The sequence below is a fragment of the Crassostrea angulata genome, chromosome 10, assembly GCF_025612915.1.
Source record: "Crassostrea angulata isolate pt1a10 chromosome 10, ASM2561291v2, whole genome shotgun sequence".
Classification (NCBI taxonomy): Eukaryota; Metazoa; Mollusca; class Bivalvia; order Ostreida; family Ostreidae; genus Magallana; species Magallana angulata.
The window spans coordinates 35,284,722-35,302,132 of NC_069120.1; the positions used below are offsets into that span (position 1 = coordinate 35,284,722).

At 32.6% G+C, this 17,411-nt stretch overlaps 1 protein-coding gene across 4 annotated transcripts in view; it reads right to left on the reverse strand.

Moving 5' to 3' along the window:
• Positions 1–3,535: 3,535 nt before the first annotated feature.
• LOC128167763 (calcium/calmodulin-dependent protein kinase type II delta chain-like) overlaps positions 3,536–17,411 on the reverse strand; it is a 51,543-nt gene continuing 37,667 nt past the window's right edge. Inside the window, exons 13-20 of one of the 4 annotated variants that reach the window (XM_052833656.1) lie at positions 16,932–16,949; positions 14,713–14,796; positions 14,307–14,324; positions 12,868–12,933; positions 7,844–7,919; positions 7,357–7,451; positions 7,021–7,135; positions 3,536–6,752 (exon numbers count right to left, since the gene is read on the reverse strand). In XM_052833656.1, the coding sequence (XP_052689616.1) occupies positions 6,638–6,752; positions 7,021–7,135; positions 7,357–7,451; positions 7,844–7,919; positions 12,868–12,933; positions 14,307–14,324; positions 14,713–14,796; positions 16,932–16,949 (587 nt within the window). In that variant the 3' untranslated portion in view covers positions 3,536–6,637. The remainder of the gene's footprint in view (positions 6,753–7,020; positions 7,136–7,356; positions 7,452–7,843; positions 7,920–12,867; positions 12,934–14,306; positions 14,325–14,712; positions 14,797–16,931; positions 16,950–17,411) is intronic. The other 3 variants (XM_052833657.1, XM_052833659.1, XM_052833660.1) reach the window with 3 other exon arrangements.

Genomic DNA, 17,411 nt, shown 5'->3' on the forward strand with positions numbered 1-17,411 from the left:
ATGGAAAAGTGACTGCTACATAATAAAAAAAGAAGTTTTCTTTCTTAGCGTGGTATGATTGTGAGACACTTGTATCTTTAAAACGTACACCGTCTAAAAAATTTGTTAAGGTAGGAACAGAATAATTATACTACAGTGGCCATTTTTATGTTGGTGACTCTACTGTAACTTTCATGTGCATATTTGTTATCCTAACTTAAATATCAGTAGCGTACACATTTCACTTACAAATAACATTTTTTAGACTGCAAAATAAATCATATATATTTCGATACAAAAAATTGATTACAGCATTAAAAGCCAAAATCCTCAGAGACAACTAGCAAACATTCAATCATGAATACATGACAATCTCTCACCAGAGGGCGCGTTCCGCAAGCTTCACTAACACAGCACAGCGTAATACGCCCTCTGGTGAGAGATTGGAATACATGACTGTACATGTATAATCAAAGTACTGAAGTACTGAGAGGAGTTGATTTTATCGATTATTATTTATTTTGAAATCAACTTCAATCAATCTTGCATGGCAATTAGTTTCTAGTCTGTATTTGAATTACGCACTTTTTATTTTATGAATTTTTAGACTTTTCCGACAAGAATTTCGAGAAACCCCATATGAATCATGTTGTGTAATATTTAAATATAGATTTCAAACTATGTATTGGTAATCGAAACAATTCTAAAATTCGTATGGATCCAAGCACTATTTTATTGAACTCTAGTCTCGTTCAACCAGACGCTCGGCTGTCTCCGTTAATCTCCGACAAGCAATTAAGAGAGCCTCTCTGCTTGTCGGAAATTTACGGAGAACAGCCGAGCGTCTGGTTGAACGAGACTTTAATACACTCTTGCGTAGGAACACATGAGACTACAAAAATATCTAAATCGTATTATATAAAATCTGACTATTTTCAAAGTGTTTATAGATATGTTTCCTTGAAAAACAATGCTTCAGCATACGTTACATCGAATTTTCTAATAATATTATTTTCAAGAACGAAGTCTTGTCAGCGACGATGATTTGTGCTTAGGTCCAAACACTGTTTCACTTTCGGTTTGCAAGAATAACTGCATAGGAGAGTTGATTAAAATCAACTCCCAAAAAAGCAATTTCTTGACTTGAGTCTGATTTAACACTAACATATGACATTGAGTTGAGTTATTCCAGTGACAACATAATTAAATGCATCCGTACAAAAAAATTGGCTATTTCCTAAAAGCTTGTACACTTTGGTTTTGTTTTTGTGTTTTTTGGTTTTTTGTTTTTGTTTCTTTTTTTTTTGGGGGGGGGGGGGGTTGTGAGCACACGATTCGTTGATATCTATGTGTGGTGATCCAAAATGTAGGTAATACATGTACAAAAACCCTAACGCTACAAAAACGCTTACGCGGGTTATGTATTTTTTCTGCAATGTCGCTACCTTCATATCCCGAATGAATCCCCAAAGAAAGCATTTTATTGTTTAAATAATCATTGGTTTTGTCCTCTGATAAAAAAATGACATCTTCACTTTTATTGCATGGTTCCTTTATATCTAAAAGGTTAGATTTTACTTGTACATATTGTTCTACAAGAGACTTGTCACTGGCGTTACAAATAAATTTTCTGATGTTTCAATTGGTTTGACCGTGCACCGAAACATGCATAAGGAAAATTGAATTTTTAACAAACCGGATGGTATACAAGTAAGTACAATTTGTGCAATACAAATAAAGTTAAACATTCTTCCCTAGAATATTTGTGCATTTAACAACACTGTGTATCATATTCCTCATGGTTGTTGCATTTCAGCAAGAACACAACAGTGACAGTAGCACCACATCACTAAGTCTGAAAATGCCTTTTGAAAGTGAAAAAAAGTCTTGTTCACAGGATGCAAAGTGCTTTGGAAAATTGAGCTTAATTTCTTCAACAGTTTTGAAATAACTGCTATGACACCTATGGCATTAGAATACGTATTTCTGTAGTTTTGTTTTGTTTGTTTGTTTTGTTCTGTTTTTTTTTTTTTTGTTTTGTTGTTTTTGTTGTTGTTGTTTTTTTTTATACCTAAAACGGTTTTTAAAGAGAATACATGTAAAATGAAAATTTATGCGATAGCCTAATGAAAATTTATTCAAAAGCCTTAACTGCTTTTTAAAAATTGTTTACATACGGGTCGGGTATGTATTATGGATGGGGTGAACATATTTTTAAAGGAGAAGCATTCCTTCTAATGTTTATTTTTGAAATACATGTTTTGTTATACTTATATATTCTTATATATTCTACAGCTGTCCGTATTTTATCGATAAGAGTATGCTTTTGTTGAAAGTATTGGGGAAAAAAAGCCGATTGGTGTGATAAAAAATTTAACCTGATAGACCAAAAAAAGTTTTCGGTATCAGTATGAAGTACAGACTTAATAGGATGTAATTCAACTACCTTTGGTATACAGAAAATATTAAAAGGAATTTAATTAAGAACACATTTCAACTTTTAAAAAATGACAAGTTTAGCTATGTTTTGTTTGATAATCACCTACAGTACCAGGTGTTTCATTGTACATGTACATCAGTTTTCATTGCCAATGATCCAAAAAATGCCCAGTCAATGCTGACTTGACCGAGGAGTTATCATCGTTATCACTGTAGCTAAGTTTTGTTTAAGACTGCCAAAATAACAAAATATATACTGCAGTAAAAAGCACCCAAAGTCTTCCAGTTGATTGCAAAATGAAACAACCACACAAAGTAGCTAAAATTTGGAATCAGTTTCAGAGTAAAAAATAAAAATAAAATCGGAATACTGCTATTGCTGTTGAGTAACAATATTTTAAGATATATTCATAATAATATGTTGGTAACAAGAGAAAAGCTGTCAATGCGACAACAAACCGGGGTTTCTTTAGTATGAACTGTATCCACACGAAGTAGCTAAAATAATTATATTAAAAATAAATAAAATAATTCCATTTGTCAACCCTGAATTGATGAACATTACATGTACCTATCGCAAGAAATGGGGTACTCTATATGCAATATTTTGCCTCAAAAATGACTAAGTTCAACAGCTGGTACTTTTTTCATTAATCATCAGAAATCAAAACTCTTGCAATATACACACCTCTGATATACGCACAATTGATCTGCTAAAGAACAACTTCCTATCTTGAAACCTGTAGAGGTACATGTAGTTATCCGTACAATAGGGGTACCCTATATGCATTATTTTGCCCATAAAAAGACAAGTTTAACAACTGGTAATTTTTCATCAATTATCAGAAATCAAAATCCTAGCAACATGACCACCTCTGATACATGTCAAATTGATCTGACAAAGAACAACTTCCCATCTTAAAAACTGTAGGAGGAGTTATTCGTACAATAAGGGTACCCTTTCGGCAGCCGCTGGCCCGCCATTTTTACAATTTCAATAACCGGATTTATCCTTTTGAAAACCCGATTAAAAATGTCCCCTTCGATTAATTTTTTTTCAGGGATTGATAAAGATTACAGTTTTGTTGAAATATGTAAATAATGACCAACTAAAATGAAGTCTTAAGAAATGTTTATTTCAAAAATTACATGATGAAAGCACTACATTACATAGTCACATTAAAGTCTTATTTGAAAAAAAGTTGTACAACATGTCTAGTAAGTGAAATATACATCATAGAGCTCATTTACAATAAAATACATTCAAATTTTTGTAAATTCATAAAAAGTGATTCATAAACACATTTAATCTTGAATATGAAAAGAAAATATAATAAATATTTTATTAAATGTGTACATAATTAAGATAGAGAAAGCCCAGGGAGAAAACTTCAAAGATAGGATGTGCTAGCATATACGAGGTTTTCAGGAATGATGGGATAGTATGAGTGGAAAGAATAAATGAAAAGTGAACATCACATAAACAAAATACCACAGAATCACAGATTCTCTCAAAGTTTAAGGAAATAGCCTCTAAATATCAGGGGTACTGTGTAAAAGGGCGACGCTATTTTGTTCATAAAACTATAGCACAATTTTAAGAGAGCTTTTTAAAAAGTATTTCTAAATAAGGGGAAAAAAGATAAACAAAGAAATGAAAAGAATGTAAAATTGATAAAGAAAGTTAGCAAAACAATGTATATTATTATGTATCTGAAAAAGTCGTCTGGACAAATGGTGAGCAATCTACCCTCCGTCCTACAAGGAAACACACTTTCTCCAGTGTTATTCTATGTGAATGAAGATTTTTCGACCAAGTGAATGCTGCTGTAAATACCATTGATATACAATCGTCACACATAAGTTAGATAACCTAATCCACATCACACCATGAAAAAAAAATTTCTGCACTAGTATATGAAAAATATTTAAAACATTATAAACATGCAAATGGGTGCATAAAATGACTGAGGGAACAATTTTGTTAGTATCAAATTCTTAGGATTGGTTGGTTGCTTGATAAGTTGGCATTTATTATAAAACCAGAAGCAAATGGCAGTGTTGAAGATGTTTTGCTGTAATTTCCATTGCAAATACATAAAGTTTTTGACAGTACCAATCAACAACACTGAGCTACATATTTTCTAGGAAAATTCTCATATGAAATACATTTGGGTAGGGATAGAAACAAAATAAAAGCCAATTTAAATCTACATTCTCTTCATGCAACCAACAAGTTAACATTGATAGATTAGCTCAAATTTACTCATTTTAATTGTTTTCATGTCGTTTTGTTCTCAAAAACATGTTACCAGTATTTTTTTTCAGAACACTTATACCCAAAAACATCAGTCAATCGTTTTTCCATGACGTACACACCATTTTACAAGTTAACAGCTTAGGACAAATACTAATATCACTTGAATACAGAAGTACAAAACAAAAAATTGAATATCATACATATAAAATATGAGGCCTAACATGTATATTGCACAATTTTGTTAAACCACAAATGGGGACTGATAACTATTTTGGTCAGTAGGGAAACATTCCTTTCTCCAACGGAAACAAGTCACTACGCAAAAAAAATAATCCCCAAACATCTAAATTATTTATTTGTATGCTGGACTGAATGCATCCACTCACAAGAAAGAACAACTCTACAATCATGACAACAAATCCCTCTTTTTCTTTTTTTGTTTTTCTCATCAACAACACTCACTGTCAGGAAAAATGTCACAGATTTTGTGATTTGTCCCCCAGAGTATATGAGCAGAGTTACCGCTCATGATATAAAACTACTGGAATTATTAAGCCTTCTTTTTACGTAATGGTAGCTATTCTTGCTAATAAAAACCTCTTCTCATTGCACCGGTTTTTCTCTGCTAAATTCATCAAATTCCACAACACAGCTGTGCTGATGTCATCAACACGATGACATCATAACCCTTCTTGACCGTCTTTATCAATCTTGAACCAACCATTTTATTTGACAATCTTTTTCAAAGCAATTGAAGATTATCTATGCCAAAAAAATATGATTGTGGGATGTGTTTCCCTGCAATGAATTAATAAGAATATTAAGAAACAACAATGAAATAAATGGCACAAATCATGAATATTCATAACACTGTGCATTACATTCCCCATCTATCTACTCATCTTCAATAACACTACTGACATGCCATATCTAAACATAATGCTACTAACCAAAAGAATATATTACTCAACACAAAAAAAAATATCAACAAAGAGCAACAACTTGAATAAACTTGAAACTATGTTATAATGCAATTTCAAAACCTACTGCTATTCCAGCTGTTAAAAGACTTGTCACAACAATCAGAAGATTCAGAAATACAGTTACAAAGTTTAGGAGAAATAGATGCACTAGCTGAATAAAAAATAATACATAGTGTATTTAATTAAAGGGTATTAATTATAATCCCGCTACCACATAACATTGACTTTTTGGAATACAAAAATAATATTGTGTTTGTTTTTATTGTGTGTAATTTCTAATGCAAAAAGTCATAAATTCTAATCTACATCATTTTTAAATTCTGGTGGTGAAACGTTACATCACATCATGGTGAGCCGACTCTCATGTTGGTAACCAATGTCATCCATCTTGCCTCTCTCAATAACGACTGGATATGTATACAAACACTGAGAAGAGTTCAATCTGAAAATCCTCTTCTACTGCCCTTCTTCAAACTGTTAGAAATTCCATCACAATCTAGGAGTGTGTGAGAATGTTCTGACCTTTCGTTCAACTACTCTGTAGATAAAAACTTGACACCCAAGACCAAAACCTTGGCCAACATTTACAGACAGTTATAGAAGCCAAGTCCAATTTGGTAACATTTCAATTGCGAGAGATCATCAAAAAGAGAAGAGAATTGGAAAAAGGGGGGAGAAAAATCACAAGGTGATTGCTATGCATAAAAATGATAGGAAACTGGTGACCAATCATCAAAAATTGGTTAAAAAACTTTGTTAAGAAGATCTTAAAACATGTTCAGTACTGAGCATCTGAAACAAGGCTCATGACGCCTAAATCAGTGTTGTGTTCAATCTTGTAACCCCAGTTTATAGCTTGGTACAATCAAGCATTTTGGTGATTTTTTGCCATGGGGAAAACAGAAATGATGGACACTGAAGTCCAAACACACACTCTATCATACAATTGGAAAAAATCTCTAATAATTTTGTGTGTCTATTTGTTAGGGGGTGCTGGCTCTGAGCGATGGAGGTGAATGTTTTGCCATTTCCCATCCTTTCTCTGCCAAACCCTAGTTTCTTCAGCCTTCCTTGTTTGTGGTATTCCATCCCTGAAAAAAAAGAAAAAACAAGCATTATTAAATAAGCATATATTTCTGCTTCCTGAGCAATCCTAACAATGCTTTGCTCCAATCACAAAGCATTCAATCACGGGTACTTCAATTTCTTGGAATTAGCAAAAGTGATGGGAAAATTCTTTGGTTGCCTTTCCTTCAAATCATCACCAATATTACACACTCACTTCAGTTATAAAAATCAACATTATTGCACAACTTTTATATCAATCCTTCCCTTTATATTTAAGACTTAATTCCTAACCTGTCTATGTACTGTGTCAGCTTTACATAAGCTATGCATGCTGCATCATCTCCCAGGAGGTGAACAAGGGGATTTAGAATGCTTGTGTTCACTGGCTTGTTGTTCTTGGAAAACACTAATAAACCAAAAAAGACCAATATAGATCATTCTTATTTTCTAAGTCTTCATCATCTGAGTATCATGATTTTTAAAAAGCAAATCAAGGGGGTCCTTATGTGATACCAAATGTAATACTGATTTCATTTGAACATTTTTTTTTTAAACAACAGATTATGATGAAACATACAACATGTTTTTACCTCTTTCAGTTTAAGTTTTATAGCATTTCCTTCTTACCATGATCAAAGTAAAATTTGTGGAAGTCCATTCCAACAATCATATTTCCCATGGTTTCTGGCTCAAAGCATGTTAGAGCAGGGTCTGCATATTTCCTAAAATACAAATTGAGAAAGCAAGATATACATGTAAGTATAAAACCCAGTCTGTCTGTATATCATTATGGAGAGATTAGGAGCTATCCTAGAAGGGTTTTTACATCAAACCTATCGCCAGCCATTTTGGATAATGTGGTTTCATCAATATTCGTTGAATACCAATTTTCGTTGATTTTGTTGTTAAGTTTATCCTTGAAATTACATTTTGTAAATATATTGTATTCATTGAACTTCAATTTCTACTAATATTTTGTACTGATAGGGTCATTGGCCACAAATTTACTTATCCTTGAAACTGTGATTTTTACTTTATCCACGAAAATTGATACCCTCGAATATTAATGAAACCACAGTAAATAATGGGGCCTTGTAGAAAAAAAGATGCTTACGTGTACTCTTCGTAGTTTCCGCTGGTGATTGCAGCAATCATCTGTTCTGTCAGTTTGATGATTTCCTGTTTTTTACCTGAAATACACAAGTAGGTGAATGTCTTAAACAGGCAGCAACCTTTTTATCCAATATTTACTCACTACTAGATCTACAGCGCACAAGATAAACTAATTTGACAGCTTTGCAGCGCTCCAAGCTGGATATGTAAAATTCAAATAGTAAAACAAAACAAACAACTTATGACTGCATTTTACCCAATGTGTATTCTGTATAATCAAAATTCAGTCTTGGTGCCTACCAAATTCTACATGTTAGGGTACATTTAGTGAAAGTCTCATGCAAGGATTGATTGGGTTATCCAAAAAAAAACAATTATTTTAGTCCTAAACACATCACTACAAGTACTGTATTACAATTATCCAAAGATCTGCATTACAAACTGTGGTGCTAATGGAAACTTGAATGATTAACAGTGACAGTTTGTGAGTCCAGCATGAGTTGCTGGATAAGTGACCAAAATTCTGCTTCTAAATAAATTCTGAAGTCTTCGTTGTTTGACAAAGCTTAAAGAGTAACTAAATTGTGAAGACTAAAGAACAACATTTTTATCTCTTAATTTAAAGAGAAAAACAAGAAAAAAGCTGTCAATGTGACAGCAAGCCAGGTTTTCTTTTGTGTGAATAGTATCCATAATCACTTTGTCAACCCTGAATTGATGAACGCTACCTATCCACAGAAATGGGGTACTCTATATGCAATATTTTTGCCAGAAATAACTAAGTTCAACAGCTGGTATTATTTTCATGTATAACAAGAAATCACAATCCTAGCAATATGCATCTCTCTGATATATGCACAATTGATCTGCAAAAGAACAACTTCTTATCTTGAAAACTGTAGAAGGAGCTATCCGTACAACAAAACGGTACCCTATATGAAATATTTTAAAAAAAAGTGTTGAAGTTCAACAGCTGGTATTTTTTTTTTTTTTTATAAATAATCAGAAATCAAAACCCTAGCAATGTGCACATGCACCTCTGATATACGCACAATTGATCAGCAAAAGAACAACTTCCTATCTTGAAAATTGTAGAAGGATTTATCCATACAATAAAAGGGTACCCTATATGCAATATTTTGCCAAAAAGTGTTGAAGTTCAACAACTGGTATTTTTTTTTTTTTATAAATAATCAGAAATCAAAACCCTAGCAATGTGCACACCTCTGATATATGTACAATTGATCTGCAAAAGAGCAACTCCATATCTTGAAAACTGTTGGAGGAGTATCCATACAATTAGGATACCCTTTTGGCAGCCACCTGCCCACTATTTTCACCATTTCAATAACTAGATATTTCCTTCGGAACCTATTAAAAATTATTTTTCTCCTTGTATTTCAAAAGTGAAAAACTATATTGAAATGAATATCTAATGATCTTGAAAGCAAACATTGTGTTTACTGTTAAATTTTATTTACTATGATGACTACAAACACACAATTCTATAAAGGAAGATGACCTTAGCCAAGCATTCTCAGGTCAGGAAGAGTACCCTTCCACAAGCAACACAGTTTGGGAGACAAGTTACTGTTAACTTCCTCTTATATTGTAGTAGATTAATGTCTTAATGGGTGATTAAGTTAGATCAGTATTCAATTTTGCCATTAAAATAGTTTTTCCATGATTTTTTCTCTGTCTTTTTTTTTTCTTTTTTCTTTTTGGTTGCATAAATTAATGCAAACACAGGACTTACGTAAAAATTTCTGCAAAGCAAATAAAGATATATAATTATAGAATTTTATGAAAAGAACTGTAAGTTAGGATGAAAAAGTTAAGTAATATTCAGATGTATTTTTTTTCCTCCTAAAAAATAATATGTCTATAACATTAACACTAAAATACAAAGAACTATGGAATCATTCTAATTCCAGGGGTTCAAATTTCATCAAAATCATGAGATCCACTGGTATAGTTGCATGCAGGAAAAAAGCCATAAAATTGCATTTCTATTAAAATTGGCAACCCACAAGAATTAAAAGATTCCACAGCGTATGTTTAAAAAATCTCAGAATTTTTCTCTATATATAAAATGCATTAACAAATTAACTATGCATGACTCCAGCTTGGAACGCGGCTAAATTTAGCCTTAGAAAAAAATCAATGAACCATGATTTAACTCAATCTCTACGTCTGCTGACCATTTTAACTACTTGTTTTGAAACTAAAACCAAAGATTTAATCAAATAATACAGTCACACAAAAAGTTGAATTCAGAAAGCAATGACCGTCAGTGGTTGACCTGCCACAAAAGTTTTGATAAAAGAATTCCAAGAGGAGAAAAGGGGGGATACCAAAGCAAAATAAAATGGGGGAATAATTGTGGGAGGAAAAATCAATTTGAATATCTGCGCCAGTGTTGTGTGACTTCTTATGCGGATAAGGATATGACCCTGAATCAACCTCCTTCAATCAAACTTTGTTCATTTAGGTTTGGATGCACTGTGAACCCAATATAAGCTGACGTACTCGTACCTTAATTGGTTTGTTAATACATGGAGCAGTGCAAAAAAATTGTCAAAAAAACACAAAACCTAAATAAAACAGACACAATGCAAAACGTCACAAGATACACAAACATCAAACAAGTCTTTGGACTAGAATGTGTGTGTGTTCATTATACTCGTTTTTGTCATTTATGTGAAAATGATTTGATGTGATAAATTAAAAAGACTACAAAAGAAAGAATGGTCTCTAAATGGTGCTAAGCATCATACTAAGTCATATTAACAAAAGTCCGGATAAGCATTCTTCTGCTCCTTAATATTCTATGATACAGTCAAACTTCGTTATCTTGATCTTGATGGGATTGTTTAAAAACTTCGAGATATCCAAGTATTCAAGATATCAAGGGTGAAATACTCAAAAAAATAAGTGGTTGGGACTTAGAAATCACTTCAACATATCCATTGTATTCGAGATATCAGTGTTCAAGATATCAAAGTTCCACTGTACTTATTTTCACATCTAATTATGATGATAAATTTTCAATCTCAATCTTTTATTTTCTTATATTTCATTTGATCAAAGTAAGTACACACCTAGTCATAAGAGAAGAATGATCAGCATTATAAAAAAAAAAGGTTTAAAGGCCGGGGTCGACCTAGATTTTCTGCCACCTGGTAGACAATTAAGCCTATAAGGGTAAAAAGGCGGGGCTACCTCCATCACTGTCGGTGATGCTGATAAGAGTAAACATTGCATGTGGCTCAGTCCACTTTGTTTATATACTGGGGAAAACCCAATCTATTAAGAGGGGCTGTATAAATTTTCATATAGAGGGATTTTGATCAGTTTTTAATTTTATTTATGTTGTTTTGTAACATATATGTGTGAAGATGAATAAATTTCAATACTGATATATGGCATCCCTAAAACAATAATGGTTTCAAGCATGAAACTTGATCCAAGTAACATTTAGCAGTTCCCCCGCTTACAAAGAATAATCCGAGGTTCTCTAGGGATATTTTTCATTCAACTGATTAAAATCCCAGTAGATTGTCATTACGATGTGAGAAGAAAATATGAACACTAATTAACAGCTGGTTGTTGAGAACTCAAATACAACGTTTATAAAACTTTCATTTGCTTTTACAAGCAAACATATATTCATATACCCCTTATTTACCCCATATTAATCATCCTCTGGTGGGAACTAGAGTGAAATTGGAGGGAAATGGAAGGACATCACAATAAGCAGGGAGAAATGAATATTCCAGCTTTGGAAGTAACTAAATGTCGTGGAGAAACTTTTTTTAGCTTTTGACACACTGAGTTGGGATTTTAATGAAGTTCCTGTTGAGAAAAACAGTAATGGGTTTATTACAAAGTTCTTAGGACAGTGACCCACATTTTGATGACTTTGTGATAAGTCAGGTTCGGGAGACTGAAGATTGAAGAATGTCAGCATTGCTTGTGTTGTTTCGTACATCACATCCAAAACTATGGTGGCTAGTGGAATGTGCAGATCGAGTAAAGTAGCTCACACCATTGGAAGGACAGAAGCTTGATTTAAATTTCGACAAAGGAATTTTTGGGAGATATCAAACATAACTCAGATGTATTAATGAAATAGGAAGTTTTGCATATGAATAAACTCACATTTTTGACAATTTATCTACCAAAGATGGGACATTATGCATCTTTATTGCGGACTCATGAAGATTCTTATGTGGAACTAAAAGCAATGTGATAATTTTTTTAGCTAGGTTTTTAATAAATTTCAATAATTTTCACACCAACAGTGTTATTCATATGGATTAATTTTTAATCAATGCCAAGGTAAAAGATTTTTGCCGATACATTTCTCATGCTGTGATGAGTAATCTACAGAGCACATGGCTACAGGCACTTCCTGTGTAAACAAAACATTGGTAATCTCCGCCTCCAATGTCAATCACTAGTTTAGAATTCAAAATTTTGAGCTGCTTCAGAACTTTATAAGATGAATACTCTTTTAATAATTTTTTGTTTGTAAAAATTTCGACATCAATTGATAGCTGACTTGGTAGCTACTTCCACACCAAAATTTAGAATTTTTTATTCATGAATAATGTCATTAATTTGAAAATATTCTCTCTGAACTGAAAGCTGCAAAGAAAATTGAATTTCCCATTCATTTTGTGATTGGCTGCTATTTATACCTGGGCCCCGGCCTTTAAATTTTAGACATAAGCATGAAAAAATTAACAGAGAGCATGATGAAATATTTTTAATTGTGTTAGGTTCACCTAAATTATTTTTTAAAAAAATATGATAGTCAATTTTCAAATTTTTATTGTTACACCTCATTTGATTGGCTAAAAATTCATTGACATTGTATTACATAACTTGCCTACATGAATTTTCAAATTCTTATAAAACTAAAAGACCTGAGTAAAAATAAAACTCCTACAGACATGAACAACATGCAAAAAAAAAAATAAGTGCCTGTGTTGGCGTATATTAAGCACCCTCGTTACTTACACAGCGACTTAGGTGAAGAGCATCCACTCTGCTCTTGAATCTGCAGCTCAGTAAGAGTTATTGCCCCTGAAGCATTTCAATGGAAGTCAAAATGTGTCAAATTATTTTAGTTACCTATCATGTTGTTACAATTTATAATAAAGATTAATTGAAATTAAGCATTGTATTTTCTTCCTTTGATTTGATTTTTTAAAAATTTGTTGTTTTTTTTACTTTTTAGATACTTACGAAAAAATTAAACTGCCTTAGCTCAACACAGCAAAAATAATGATCATTACATGTGCAACAAGAAAAGACTCATCATAGTGTATTTATAGAACAGGTTAAACAAAAACATATTAATTAAGTAAAAATGGTTTTTCTTCACTGGTGGAACCACTATTTCAACTAAGAAACCAACAAAGACATACACTAACACATGAAGCAAGCGAGTTAATAGAAGATCACTGGTGTTTGTATGGTTTTATTTCACTTTGAGGCAAAGGAGAACTCTAAAGCTTGTAGTCAAGGCCAAAATGCGGAGAGTTTACCTAACGGTTGGCTCAAAATCTGTTTAGAACTACCTAGAACAGAAATTTATAGATCATACTATGTTTGAAATTTCTGATTCTACGTTTTTCTGTCAAAGTCATTTCATTACTTTCTTTTTTTCTCTCCAAAAATGCAATTGATCTCATTTTCATATTGATTTTTTTTTTTTTTAATTAACAAACACTGACTCCTTTTTTATGCTATTTTCTTTAAATAACCTAACACAAATAGGTACAGGTACACAGAGTGACAACATCAAGGTTTCCACACAACAAGCAGTGCCAGAGGATTACACTCCTACATAATTCACACATATCCTCCCCTCAATTTTCATCTTTTTGCACCAGAGTATTATCAGTTATAACCACCTGGCAATAACACATATTCAAGATTTCTTCCTTAATATATGTTTAATATGTAATTTTGATGAAAATCCAAAAGTGTAAATGTTGCTATACATTTCTGTCATACTTTCATGTGTAATTTTATCAGGGGAATCTGGTAAGTGTATTCCAAGAACACTGACCATATATAATCACTATATATAATATGACTCATGTTTTTATCATCAGATTTGAAGAAAAAAATTATCACTGCATGATGGATAGAAAGAGAGAGAGAGGGCAAGAGAATTCTCAACTATAAAGGCTTGCTAACACAATATCAAAACCTAAGATATCTAGCAGAGGGCATTCAATCAACAGTTTGGGAGAAAAAGAATCAATGTGTCCACCTGCGTGGTGGTCTCATATATATCATGGTAGAGAGGAAATACACAATAGGTCCAAAAAAAAATAACTGAGTCTGAAAGGTCACAGGTCAAATACTACTAAATGCAGGAACACAACCAGCAGGAAGCTATACTTTCTCTTTTGTCAGAAACTGAAAGTAAGAGATTTCATACTCACTGTCAATGTCAGCTTTTCCTAAGAGGTCAAGCAGAGAAGAAAGACAGGTTCAGAGGTATTGGATTTTTTTTTCTTACTTAGGTTAACGCACTTGCTCCTGTAGAAGCTGTCACCACATTTATAGAAGCCTTCCTGATTTTATTCAGCTTTTTTTTTGCTAATTACTTGCCTAGTAATATAATCTTGCTTGCCAGAACATTGTAATCGCAGAGACAGTCGGCATAGAGAAAATGCCAGATACCCATAATTACCACCTGACTGCAGGCTCATATTGGCTTAACAGTATTTTTTTGAAGGTTAATCAACATTTAATTTTCGTTTAATTTTTCTCTCATACAACAGTTGAGCAGATCCTGAAAAACTGTTGGCAACGCTAATTTTTTTTTTTACCCCTTTTGACACCTACCCCTAGTATCTTCATCATCAATGGTGGCTTGACTGTCCGTGGATTCCTTAATGCCGTCGTTCTTTTTCACAATCAGACTTCGGCCTAAAAAACACACAAATTGATTTTTCATTTTCCCTGAAAATTTGCAATGTAAATACAACTAATCTAATTTCAAACATCACTTTAGCATTTGTATTTGAATTATTAGGTATATTCAGTATTTCATGGAAAGATCAGAGCACAAGGAAAAAAAAGCTGTTTAAAAGATTTCAAGACCAATATCCATTGAGGATGCCACTATATGATTAGTTATATTGGCTTAAAAAAATTGTATTAATGATAAGAAAATTAGTATTATTGGACAGTTTTGATATAATCTGGCATGCAAAAATAACATTGCATTTGGTAGGACCTTTGAAGATATACAAATGGCATGTACTTTTATGAATTGATAAGTTTGAAATACATGATAAAGGTAATCAAAAAATCAAAATGTCTGCTGATAACTACTGCACTTATAACCCTCGTCTCCATGCATAACAGGTCTGAAAAAAAATTATACATATTGTATATCATTCAGTATTATAATAATCAATTTCATATAATCAAAAAAAAAACTCCATCTATTCATTCCTATAAAAAAAAAAATAACAGAGCTACATGCCTGCATCCATTTTTCAGACTTTCGAGAAAGATTCGTTCTCTTCAAAGACGTTTTTCTACGACAAGTGACTCATGACATCCAACATTACCCAACATGCTTTTTAACATCCTGTTTCACGAACTTGCAGTAGAGACACTGTCCCAAAAAATCATCTCCTTGCTTATTAACCAATCTTAGCACTATAGTCCTAACTGTTGCTACCACTGACCTTGAAACCAACCAGTGATCCACTGGCAATTCATGCTGAATATTCCTACTCAGATAAATCATAACCCTACATTCTGACCTTTTCATGTGGACTGCAGATAAAGACAGCTTTTTTGGAAGAAGGCACAAATCGCTTTTGACAATGACTTAATGACATCAGCTGCTTAATCAATAGCATAAATGCCATAAAAATAAACGAATATCGGCAATTTGTTGTCTCTGGAAATAGACATAAATGGAAATGGGGCTGATGAGGAAAATTACAGTTATTTACATCGGTCTGTCGTCACAAGAGAAATGCCTCCCTTGACATGATCATGTCCGAAAATAATAATAAAAATTCATCATATAATTCATACTGCCAGAAACGGTTAATAATGTCCGCCTACAACACAAGTTCCAAGAAACTGGAGGTCTCTTGGCGACCAAGCAAAATGGTGAGAGAAATGAGTTAGTGAACTCAATGTTAACTTGATGCTGACATTACCATGGTGTTGACCTAGTATGGTAAACTGTTCAGGAGACTATGCTGTTGTCCATGAATGTCCCATGGCCATCTAGGGAATTTCAGATCAGCATAATGCACAATATACATTGTATGTCACATTTCCACTAAACAAAACAAAATCAAAGAGAGGGAAAGAGCATGCAAAGCTAAACAAAAACAAAAAACAAAAACAAAAAACAAAACAAAACAAAAATCATCCAATCTAATACTGATAATGTTCAAAACTGAATCAAATGCTCAAGAAAACACAAAATGAAGATGGTGGGTTTATACCTGTGATATGCTAGTGAAAACTAATTTGATATCTTTCTCTCCAAACATTTTTTAATAATTTGCTCAATCATTTTAGCATTAGTATGTACAATTCAGTCAAATCAAGTGTACAAAAAAAAAATGCAATTTAGTGCAGGTATATTTTTTTTGATTTTGTTTAATATATCATGAAAATATAAGTTCCAGCTTAGTAGTGCCATATATATCCTATTTCTATGATGATCAAAGTGATAAGTAAAAAAAATTTTGCTATTGAAAAAATATATATATTTATAACAATAAGATTTAATAAATAAGCTTTGCTAAATGAACTTGATTTCTGATTTGGAGAAAAAGTAACATTTTTACCCTGACCCAAAAGGAAACGACCCCAAACAGAATCTATGATGGTGAGAGGAGGCCAAAAAAGATATGAAAGTTGTTTTTGTTTTCAAATGCCAAGCAAGCTAAATTCCAAACAGAAGAAAATAAAATAAAATGACAGAGAAGCTGGTTACAAGAACTATTATGGATGAAAGAAGCAGTGGTGGATCCATGTTTTGTTGTGGTTGTTGTTTTTATCTCTTTTATTTGTGGTGTACATACCAGGGTTTTTGTTCCACACTGTCAGAGAGGACACAAGTTAAGAAATTAGGAATTTGCACTGAAAGGTCATCACAAATTCATCAATATCTATACAATGTCTATAACAGCCAATTGTTTACCTATTGATCAAATGTTTGTGTTCTGAAGTAACTTTTGGGCATCCCTTAGGGAGTCAATCGAATTGCAATTCAAAACAGGGAGTTTCTGATTAGGGAATTGGTCCAAATCTAAAAACCATAATGTATTCTTACAGAATTCTGTAAAGCTTTGTTACATTTGTACTGTAACTAAAGGCAATATTTAAGGGGTCATTCTGCCTTTTTCGAAATTTTATTTTCAGAGACAATTTTTCACAATTCCCTTGAAATTTTTAATGCCCAAATCCAAAAGCTTCCCTCAAACTATTTACACACTTGATGTCCCTTTACAATCAAAAACCCGAAAATGATAATTGAGCTGATATATTTCCAATGAATTTGT